General features: G+C 38.5%; 2 protein-coding genes across 5 annotated transcripts; one reads left to right on the forward strand and one right to left on the reverse strand.

The window, feature by feature from the left end:
- Positions 1-91: 91 nt before the first annotated feature.
- LOC113718951 (SWR1-complex protein 4) lies at positions 92-5,983 on the reverse strand. Its single transcript, XM_027243889.2, has 17 exons — positions 5,575-5,983; positions 5,351-5,440; positions 4,730-4,795; positions 4,594-4,653; positions 4,430-4,486; positions 3,683-3,812; positions 3,483-3,550; positions 3,226-3,318; positions 3,045-3,092; positions 2,794-2,964; positions 2,241-2,351; positions 1,682-1,777; positions 1,317-1,391; positions 1,129-1,189; positions 927-961; positions 742-830; positions 92-482 (listed from the first exon to the last, which is right to left on the reverse strand). Exons 1-16 carry the CDS (start codon positions 5,719-5,721, stop codon positions 750-752), a joined length of 1,389 nt encoding a protein of 462 aa, XP_027099690.1. The 5' UTR covers positions 5,722-5,983; the 3' UTR covers positions 92-482; positions 742-749.
- Positions 5,984-7,133: 1,150 nt separating this feature from the next.
- LOC113718992 (uncharacterized) lies at positions 7,134-11,331 on the forward strand. Of its 4 annotated transcripts, none has more exons than XM_072065980.1 (6): positions 7,134-7,990; positions 8,291-8,458; positions 8,695-8,936; positions 9,764-10,275; positions 10,365-10,631; positions 10,769-11,331. In XM_072065980.1, the coding sequence occupies exons 1-3, from the start codon at positions 7,370-7,372 to the stop codon at positions 8,902-8,904; spliced, it is 999 nt and encodes a 332-aa protein (XP_071922081.1). In that variant the 5' UTR covers positions 7,134-7,369; the 3' UTR covers positions 8,905-8,936; positions 9,764-10,275; positions 10,365-10,631; positions 10,769-11,331. The 4 variants fall into 4 exon arrangements, with proteins under 4 accessions (XP_071922081.1, XP_071922091.1, XP_027099751.1 ...); XM_072065990.1 differs by having other exon boundaries at positions 9,776-10,275; XM_027243950.2 differs by having other exon boundaries at positions 7,135-7,990; positions 8,695-10,275.
- The last annotated feature ends 214 nt before the right edge of the window (positions 11,332-11,545 follow it).

Consider the following 11,545-nt stretch of genomic DNA (forward strand, 5'->3'; position numbering starts at 1 on the left):
ATTTTCAAACAATGAGAAGGTTTTATGATAATAACCCAAACCACAAGGAGGTTTAGTGTATTTTACCCTTGTTTTTAACAAATTCACAAAGTGCGGGCAAAGTACTCTCTATTTTTTTAAAAATTGAGAGCCACTTGCTCGGTAGTACCAGGGACCAGCTTATATCGAAAGGCAGATCAAATACAGAACCGATTACATCAAAGGCAAAGGCCCCTTCGACATAAAAAAGAGAGACATGCTCTTCATCACTTACCAGCTAAACCTTTTAAGATTCTTTTTGGCCAATATACTACAAAATTAACAATATCACACAGGAAGCGATACGTAACATATACTCTTTTAAGATGGATTCATCAGCAGACTTCTAATTGAATCTTTTTTGATGCTCCTACTCGTTAACCTACATCTACAGCTAAGCATGAACGATCGACTGTGTTGCGGCCAGGTAGAAGATCCTCAAGAGGCTCAAAGCACCTAATTAGCTGCTCAGACACAAACATAGACCATGACTCAGAAATGAAAATAGGGTACTGGAAGTTCAACAGAAGACATTGTAGCATATTCTCAAATATTAAATGGAGGTTAATATATCCATCAAATACCAAATGCCATTATTTTGCCAAATGGAGTGTGTGTACCAACCATACAGATATGCATATTTTGCCAAATGGATCGCATGTGCATATGCAACACTTGCAAATTAATTGCACTAGCATACAAATAAATCAGCAGAATGTTAACCTGCAAAATTATCCATCTGAAGCTTTGAACTTCCGTGGCCTTTTTGACTGAGCAGGTGATGGTGGACCTTCTAACAATCTTCCCGGAGCCTTGAAAGCCATATCCAAAACACACATTATTGACGATAAATCTTGAGAGAGTGAAGAGTATACAAAGAACTCAAGAAATTGTTAAGTAATGGATACCTTACGCTTCTGATCCCTTTTCCCCATTCTTTCACCTACAATGGTATGAATGTCAATTTCGAAAAGAAAAAATATCAGGTCTTGAAGTTCAAATACAACACATCCAAAAGGGAAAACAGAAGAAGAAGAAGAAGAAGAAGAAGAAGAAGAAGAAGAAAGGAAAATTAGGTAATAGTCAATGCTTGCTACCAATTATGATTACCTCCAAAACTGAATGAATCTGGTACAAAGGTTCGATCCTGTTCAACAGCACGCTGTACACGCTGTCAACAAAGAAATCAAAAGCTTACTTGCAAAAAAAGAAAATATTAAAGAAAAAGAAATCCTTGTCACAGGCTCGATAGAACATAAGTTCTTATAAATGGAAGTGGATAGGAACAAACCAATTACCTTAGGAGGTGTGCCGGGTGTTTCAGCATATAAACCATCACGATAAGATGAGCCTTCTGCCTCTTTGTATTGCAACTGACACTCAACCAAATTAAGGCATCAGAATTTAGATAACAAATGCACCTGGGAAAGCTGGTTGGCAGGCCACACGATTTAAAAGGGCAAGGAATGGGGATGGGACAATGTTAGATGCAGCCTAACCCGCCAAAAGAGATGATTTACTGATTATGTAACTCAAAAGATTTGGTATTCCACTAAGAAAAAATTCAAACCAGAATACGTGCAAATAGGCAACTAGTGTAAGATCAGTGCAACAGTTATATCCAGGTAGAACAAGATTAACCAATGATTTAATAACAAAATACCTGCTTTTGAAGATTCAATAGAATCAAAATTTCTTTCCTCAGTTCAAGATGCTCTGCACAAACAGCTTTAGTTGGGACTTTTGGTTTCAAATTAACCTATAGAACAAAGAGATAGTGTTTGTTTAGTCCATCTAGTGCAAAAAGGGAGCCAAAAGAAAAAGCTTGTAAAATTAAATTTTCAACTATAGTTGCAATATACTCTTAAAGGATCTAATTACAAAACTCAACCAATTCTTTTTGCTTTAAGGAACTAGTCTATTTCAAGCAAGATGAAGTAACATTCAGAGGCAGGCGAAACACTTCCTAACTTGAAAAGGATATAGCTCATTTTCTTCTTTAGAAAATATAATAAGCTTCTATCGAGTTAACAGTCCATAAAAACACATGATGAAATCAATAATGTCAAAAAGCGTGACAGAAGTTATTGCATTTCCTGAAAACCTCTATAATGCTGATTAAAAACCTCGTACAAAGCTCAGTATGTGCGGAAAAGTGTGAAACCAAAAAATCCCTGTCAGAGTGCAAATCAACATTCAGAGTCAGAGAGGCAGGATCAAACCCCAAGATCTTGTAAAGTTTGCTCAACGCGCTTAATAGTCCTGAGTCCTGCTGAGGAGCTAGCAGCTTGCACCATCTGCTCTAAAGCATGCGTTCTCAAATACACCCGCATCTGAAAAATATAGTTAGTAAGCTGAAAAATCGGCTACACATAGAGTTTTAAATATTTGTAGTCCCCCATCAAAACCTCCTCTCTCTGTCATGTTTTGGGGAGGAGGTGTGTGGTGTAAATTGTTAAGCAGTAGACCCTTGTGCAATTTCAAAACCTTCACTATGTATCATGCATGGTAATTCTTCAAGAGGACAGCTTAGCAATAACGATTACTAAGACTAACTGATTTCGAGTGCAAGTCTCAGGCTTCCTAAGTGGGCTCCTCTTTAACTATTGGAGGTCTACCACAAGAAGCTCGTAAATAGCAAATAGTAGCATCAAGCTACTCGAACCAGTCTTTCAGCAGCCAAAGGCCAAAATCAGCTGGTGCAAAGAAGTAGTTGAAGTAATAATGAGTAAAAAGACACACAACAAAGGGAAACGAGTACACAGGATTTCATACCATGCGAAGAGATGCTAAAGTTGAAGCAATTTCTGAAACAGGAGGTGCAATAGCACCAGATGTGAACTGAGCATTTGGAGATGGTGACAGAGAATCTACAGCAGCAGCAGCCCCATCATTGTCATCTGGAACAGTATCAGTCATAGCTGGCACCTCCAACTCATCAGTACCCTGAGAAGGGAAACCAAATCATCTACAACATACCAAAAGGATGCATGATCATGACTACAAACAGATATATATCCAAATACCTTTGCGGCCTTCCGTGCCTCAGAGATTCTCTTTGCTTCCGCAAGAACCTATAAGGACAGAACATGAGCAATAAAATATAAACAGATTTCAAATATTCAACCTCATGTCTATTAAAGGCTCCATAAAAGTGCTTATTAAGTAAGTCTTATGGGCTAAGAGATGCAACAGCAAAATTTTAACCTCTGCATCTCTTCGTTCTTGCTGCTTTGTTTGAGAAAGCACCATTGATAGTGCACGTTTACGTTCAACATCTTGTGAAATATTGTAAGGATCCTGCATGAGTGCAAGGAGTTACAAAGACTGGTGATGCGAAATCCAACCTCAGGAGTCCGAAGTGCAGAAACACATGTAAAAACTTAAAGAGGAGCATACAACAACCATATATTATAAGGTTCAGATTCTTAAACGAATTAAAAATATCATCAGTTCTAAAGGACCTTCACGAGAGGGTGTCCAGCAATGTCACCAGGAGCAGGAGCTCTAGCAATCAAGATAGCTCGACATACTAAGGAAAAAAGAGAGCCAAAGTCATCAGAGGGGGGAAAATGCACAGCCACGCAGTTCAGCATCTTATTGAAATCAAGGAAACTTGAATTCCCAAGATGGGAACAAAAATTACAGTACACATTTTACATACCACTATAGTAGCGACTCTTTAGCTCCTCAACAGTCCGTGATGTTGGGAATCTATCAGCTATCACGATAAAGCGGAGATCAAACCGCTCACACAAGTCAAACAACTCATCAGTCTCTTCCTTGGTCCACATCTAAAAGGGAAGAAAAAGGCCAATGGGAAACCCCAACAACATAATAGTAAGAACAGATACAAAATGAACAAGGAGCTAGGAAGGAATACCTCCAATAACCTAGTAATATTTGAATAAAGCTAAATAATTCTCAAAGCCAACACACAAAATGAAAATTATAGCAAAATTTCCTGAGAAGGTGCATAACTCTCCATAAACTAGAAAAGATGCTATCTCCATGAGTTCTTTTAGGTAACCTCATATGACATAGACTATAACAATGAAGCAGGGAGCAGAAAGAATGAGCTATGTGTAACTTTTCCATCATTGATTAATCCCCTACTGTATAAACTCAATCTAATGGAAGAAGAATTAAGAGAAACCAAGTCCCCCAAAACGATTAATCAGAAAGAAGATTAAAATAGCTAACTGCAGAGCCTCTTAAGGCTTTGCAACGTAAAAAGATTTGAAAAATCCATCGCTAATACTTGTATTATTTTACAGATTCCAAAGGAAGAGTTTTGTTAAGTCCTGCTGCTCTCATACACATGAAAAATGAGTTCTTTTTTTTTCAACAATGTAGACGGCAACAGCTATACCATTATAGAAAATATACACATTCATAGCTTGATACCCACAGGATCAGTGAGGTGCTTCTCGTACTCGTCATCTGTGTACTTGATCACATCAACGGACTGCATTGCATCAGTAATAATCAGCAAATCGTCCACAATGACAATCAACCACTACAATTGGCCAACAACTCAAATGATGTGTTATGAAATCCTTTGTTCCCCCAAACCTTGTTGTACTTGGCAAATGAATAGTCACCACTTGGCGGCACTCCATTTACTACTCTAACCTACAAAGGGATAAGAGGCTGGAAAATTAATTAAGCACACAGGTAGCAGTTCCAGAAGTACTTTTGTAAGACATACCCAATGATACAACTGCAAATTATCTTTTCGTGCAGAACTTGTGAAGGGGAGCCACTGCCATGTAATCTGAGTAGAAAGGGAAAATTGTCATGGAATAAGTATCAACAGGGATGAAATATCCAACCGAAAGGTAAAGAAGGAAAGAGTTTAGGGGGGGGGGGGGGGAGGAAGGAAGGAGGAAGAAGGAACAACAGCTAGAATACAATTCAGAGTAGACACTTTAAACAGTGAATAGCAAATCTCAAACGTCTTGTAATTTGACTAAGTAAAAATTAAAAAAAAAAAAAGAAATGAAATTGAGCTAGGGAGGTACGCATCTACTGAACCAACTCTATAGCACAACATAGAGAGTATAAACAGACCAATAAAAATGGGGAATTTGCAACCCATTAGGCTCAGCTGTGGTTGACTACTCTAAAGATTTATAGAAGCAAAGAGGGAGCGGACAAACAAAAGTTATACAAGTCCAGACTCCAGAGGATGAGTAATTTTTTGTAACCATAAAAAAAAAAGGGTGGGTTGATTGGTGTTGTATCTCGTAAATGTTCACCCAATCTCTGTGAAACCTTGCACTGTCATGATTGGTTTTGGTAAATTATAGGTACACTAGTATTAACGGACCTTCTCGTTCTCTGATTGAGCTCGACGTTTCAAGTGATTGACATCAACCGAAGGCATGAGAGGTGCCAAGCCCCCTGTAAGGGCATAAACCTAAAAACGAGTTCAATTCCAACCAACAAAATTTGTTATTAGAGCTTCAGAAGAAATTTAAAAACAAGATACTAGTATTAAGTATATAATCTTTCCTTTGGGGGCGGGGATGGTGGGAATAAGAAAAACGGTACCTCTCTGGAGATGCCATCGGGTTTTCTTTGAGATTCTTTTGGAGGCCTCGACTTCTTGTCGGCAGGTAAAGGCAGCAGCTGATGTCCAAGCGGCGTCGGCGTCGTTGTCGGCTTCGGCAATCCTAATAGGATGTCTTTAGCATCCATATCCCTTTCCAGAAAATCAAAACAAATCCCAAATGCGATCTCAATCAATTAATTAGGGTTTTCTCAGAGAATATACATTGGAGTGGTTTCCAACTGGCTGGCTTAGGGATGGGTTGGGGTAGTAATTAGGGATTAGACAGACACCAACCAAAATCCCTCTGCTTCGACGTTCATAACAAATAGTACTCCATGTATAATTATTAAAATCCTCAAATCAACAAGTCACTACGCGATTCGATTGGAAGAAGAAGACGAGACGAGTCGAGAAAGTGCTGATGCACTCCAATCTGAATTTCGGCCCACTTGGTTGCGGCTGGGTCGTGTATGGTCCAATTGGGCTTTCATTGCATCAGAGCCCAATAGTATAATTCCACGGCCTCTACCCAAGACCCGTTTTCTATATAATCACTGGCATAACCATTGCGAATTTGTTGGGTTGGAACTTCCTACAAGTGGATAGGCTTCGTTGATGGGTCGAAAAGTGATAATCCGGAGAGATGGATTTTTGGTCCTATACTACAAAATCACGACAAATGAATTTTTTAGGTATTTATAAAAAATTTTACTATAACTTTTTTAGAATTTGTAAATTTTTTTTTAAAAAATATGTTGAATTTCTTCCCCCTTGGGTCTCATAAGCATTCCACGTAAAAGCTTGGCGACATTAGAGTGCGCATGGAAAATGTTCGCACTGGGATTTTTTATTTATTAATGTTATTATTATTAATTTTTACAAAAAGTAGACCAGAATGAAAACAAATTCGTATGCTACAAAGAAAAAAAATTTATCCAACATGATAATTTGACTACTTTAGGAATTTTTCTCAAACATTATCATGTTGGATAATTTTTCTCAAAAAAAAAATACAATAACACTTTTTTTTCAAAAAAAAAAACACATGTATATTTGTTTGGATAGAGGATTATTTGTCAAAATTTATTTGCTTACATCATCATTACAATTTCCAACACACCTTTTTATCTCACATACATCACATCACAAAAAGTGCTACAGTAAAAATATCTCAAATAATTTACAATCCAAACAGACTATCAAAAGTGAAAAATTGACTATTTTAGTTGTATTTGTTTCATCACGTAGGATTGTATTCAAATAACTTTTGCTTGATTGTTTTTATGGGTTTTAATAATGAAATTACAATATATAATAATTTGATAATATGTTAATATTTTAGTACTTATTTATTTATTAAAATTTAATCATAATAAAATTATATGACAAATTTTTATTAGTTTCGCGGAAGAAGCGGGGCAAGGGGCGGGGGAAATTAGTCTTTTAGAATGAAATAGCCTTTTTTTTTTTAAAAAAAAAAATTCCCCCTTGAAATTTGAGCAATCTTTATTATGCGGATAATGTGTATAGTTTTTATGGTTGGTGGTGGTAAAGGCAGCATTATTGGTTAGTAGTAGCCTAGTAGGAGTATTATTTTTCCCAAAGTTGTTCAGAAAGTCTCGGGGGAGTAAGAGTTGGCTTAATAGGCTTGGGGGTACTACTGTATACAATAATGATTCTCGGGTCAGTCGGAAGCTAACAAAAGATATTATTAATGTCCGGCCAACCCGACACAAGTACCATCATAGCAGAAGAGCACTCACTACTGGTAGGATTTGGGAGTGCAACAGAAAAATGAAGCTCAAATATGGCGGCCACAATACTAATACAAGTAGTAGCATCCACACGACGCACAGCGGTTTGAATGCTGTATCCTTATTATGCTACTATTACTCTTCCAACAGCTGGAAAGCCGCCGTCAGCAGAAGTAGGATTACTTTTACAACAAATACCCGTGCTGCTGGCGGTGGTGCGCCGTCAGACTCAAAATCAGGCTGCAGAAGATGGAACAGGAGCCCTTCTCTACTGATTTTGTGTTACAGTTACAGGCCCAAATTTAGCTCTTCTTCTACTAATGCTTCTACTAATCGCACACGCTATAATAGTCCGTCTAAGTTTAATTGGAGCATCCCGGATGCTTACAAAGACAGTGGCGATGGTCCCCATCATACTGATCGGCTCACTGATAGCGACGAGGAATTGGATGACGCCGATTGCGGCGGCGGCGACGTTGACACTGAGATTCAAAAAACTGGCTACAACCGTCGGAGGATCCAATCCAGGGTTTCCGTTGACGCCAGCCTCCAATCCGTCTGGAACGTCTTGACCGACTATGAGAAATTGGCCGACTTTATACCGGGTCTTGCAGTCAGCCAGCTGCTCCAGAAGACGGACAATTTTGCCCGTCTCTTTCAGGTCTCCTCCTCCTCGTGCCTCCCAGCTTCTTCTTCTTCGTTCTTCTTTTTCTTTTTTGGGTGCGTGCCTGTGTATGCGTGTAATTTTTTGATATATTATGTAAAGAAAGCTCTTTTTTGCCCATTGTAAAAACGTTAATTTGGAAACTCTATTTACTTTTCGACCCTGTTTGTGTTATCATCCATTACAATCAGAGTCATTCGTCTGCCCAATATAGCAATATAAATGGGTGCTTGGTGATATTGTCTCAGTCTTGCTGCAATATCAGCCTATTCTTGATCGTCAGTGTATCTTGAGCAGATTGGGCAGCAAAACCTGGCATTTGGACTAAAATTCAAAGCCAAAGGTGTCATTGACTGTTATGAGAAAGAAATTCAGAATTTACCCTTCGGTACAAGGCGCGATATTGAGTTTGAGATGATTGAAGGTGACTTCCAACTCTTCCAAGGAAAGTGGTGCGTTGAGCAGGTGGAACTCTCTCTCTCCGGTCTTTTTTCTTTTTATATTCTCCATCCCTTTCTCCCAAGTGCACAGCATCTTAGTGACCTCCTTGTTCAATAAGAACTGCCTTATCAATTGATCTTTCCCTCAGCAAGTAGGAGCAAATTGTTTGCGTTAACTGATCAGATTTTGTATCCGGAAATACTGTCCTTGTTTGATACATGCATACAAGTGCTAACATTGTCAAAGCTTTCAAAGTGCAGATCAGTACAGGAGACTATGATATAGCCGATTCTATTAAAGGCCAAGAATTTCATACTAATCTCTCTTATATTGTGGATGTGGAGCCTAAAGTTTGGTTGCCCGTGCACCTTGTTCAAGGCAGACTCTGTCGGGAGATAAAAATGAATCTCTTGTGTATAAAAGAAGCAGCAGAGAGAGCAATTCAGAACAAAGTCTCTGGTTATGAATGACTTACCCATTACTTTGACTTATGATATCAAGCGTAAGTCTGTCCCTTCATGTTGATAAACTTCATCGAAACATTTTAGATGATACCAACTTGCAATGGATTTTCTCTTGCAAAATGATTTAGGTTTTGTTACCAAATTATGCACTGCAAGTCTGTGACAAGCTTCAAGGAGGCTATACGTGATATTGGCCTCGTTGAACACCCGAAGATGCCTTATTTAACCTTGACTTGTACTATCATGAAGTGTATGGAATTTTTTTCTAGTTAATCAAACCATGTTGTTCATCTACTAAAATCTGCCTCTTCTTCTCAAGATTCTTTCTTTTTAACAAATGTGCGCAAAAGGTACTATATGATTTCTGCAATGATTTCAGCAAACTTCTATTGCTTCTTGCCTTTTCAGTTTCTCCTAATCATTGCTATTCTTTTAATTTGCATGTAGGGCTGTAAAGTAGTTTTTGTAATTCTTTTAATTTGCGTTGGTCGTCTTAATCTATGCAAGATTCGCTTATCAAACAGTAGGCCTAAATAAGGAATTTAAGATAATAGACTTATATGATCAGCTCCAGCCTTTTTAACATCTGACTATGACAAAAAATAATGAAATTTCAGCCAAATTCAAGAATTTCTTGAATCCTGAGGTGCTCAGTGCTTAGTCTGTTTCAGCTGATTGCATCCATAGTGCTAGTCTTTCTATGTCAGTTTAACCTCTTTTGTGAGATTTTATAGCCTATATAACTTAGTGAAGTGACTTGTTACAGAAAATGAAATTAATGCTTATGGATGGATAACCAGCTAGTATTATGCATTATTAGAAAAAGAAACATGTCACTTTGAACTTATGTAGCTGCATGCACAAGGTGTTGTGTCAGGCAATCTGGATGTTGACGGTAGATTCCACTCGTCAGCCCTACTTCTCCACAGCCCTTCGAAGATCAATCCTCAAACACCAAATGGGGCTGTTGCTCACCTTTTCCAGATGTTATGTGGGACTCACTTGGATGTGACTGATCTTCTTCGGATCACCAAATAGGGCTGTTGCTTACCCTTTCCAGATGTTATATGGGTATCACTTGGATTTGACTGATTTTTTTTTTTTTATGGCTGGCATCCCAAAGGCTCAAATTATAGCGTAAGAATCCTCGTGGTACTATCTTGAGAGGGACCACCAGTTGGCAGAGAAATCCTGAAAATGTGTCAAAACGGCTGTCTGCTCGGAGAAGGGCAAGGCGGGAAGTGGGTGTACCGGTTTCTCTAAATACAGTAGTGATGGTTGTTCAGTTGGACATGTGGCAGTTTTGTTGATCAGCCACCAGCAAGAATTTTGTTGCTTTGGTTTTGAGTCCACTGACGTATGAGCTCCTTTAGAACGGTAACAGCCGACCATCTAAATTCTTATTGAATTGACTTTATTATCTTATGATTCATGAAAAGCAATTGATCTTATCATATAACCATCAGATAATATTGATGGAATAATAGGACGTGATGGAGATTTGAGCTCCTATCCTCTTCTTGAAGGAGCTCTAGATGTTAGTATATTTTTGCATGATTCGGAAAAGCTTCCATATGAAGCAGAAGAAATAAGAGATGCCAGGAGCTTCTTCACAATGTTATGTGGATGGACAAATTTTTGTTGTGAACTCCCAGTAGTGGAACCCAGAGAGTGGAAGAGTGGATCAATATGGTATGCATCCAAGTCCAAGCACATTGTGTGCTTTTGTAGAGGTAGGACAATGGAGGTCATTCTCAGTTACACAAAAGCTATATTAATTCTCATGCTTAAACTTTTGATCTAGAGGAATAATTAAGCGCAAGTGTAGGACGGGGTGTTTGAGTGGTTGTAGATTCTCTTTCTGTTTCAGGTATAAAGAGAACGGCCTGTTAAAAACTGAGATAAAGGTTAAGGAATGGAGGCCTTTGGTTAAGATAGCTTGTCTATTTGTCACCATGAGAGGAGTCGCTTTGCAGACTTCCTTGGTACGGTTGAGAATCCTATTGTCAAAGATCCAGAGCTTGCACCGAGGCCTGCATTTGTCTGGTCAAGTTGACAAATGGATGCATGTGCTCGTTGTCAAGAATTTAGCGGATATCCATCCAATCCTTACTTCTTCTCAGAAACGAGATCATTTGAAGTACTAGGCCTGGATAGCAACTTGCTTGGCCTGTCCGGTTGAATTACCAATTATTTGAATGAGGAGACATTAATCTGAAGATCAAAGAGTGGGGTCGTGCTGCTCTGAACTGCGGATGAGGTAAATGAGTTGTCTGCTCATTTTGTAATTCTGAAATCTGGCTCTGACTCCATGACCCCTATTTAATGTGCTACTTATAAGTCCATATTTTGCACATCATTTGTGGACGAATCTTGAATTATCATCCCTATTTGCGGATTTTATTTTATAATAATCTTGCTGCATTACCATCATCCTTTTGCTTCGATTTACAGTCCAAATCAACCACCCCTTCGATGAAGGTGGAAACGGCTTGTCCCAAGTTTTTTGGAGGAATGAACATTTCGCAGGGAAAAGGCTTTTCCACTCAAATGAATTATACCAAACGTTGGAATGGAATGAATAAGTTGGAAAGGCATTTGCTTTCTCGGTCATTCCTACCTGCCAAACAAGGGGTAGGTTTTTTGA

This window comes from Coffea arabica, chromosome 1e (genome assembly GCF_036785885.1).
Source record: "Coffea arabica cultivar ET-39 chromosome 1e, Coffea Arabica ET-39 HiFi, whole genome shotgun sequence".
NCBI lineage: Eukaryota > Viridiplantae > Streptophyta > Magnoliopsida > Gentianales > Rubiaceae > Coffea > Coffea arabica.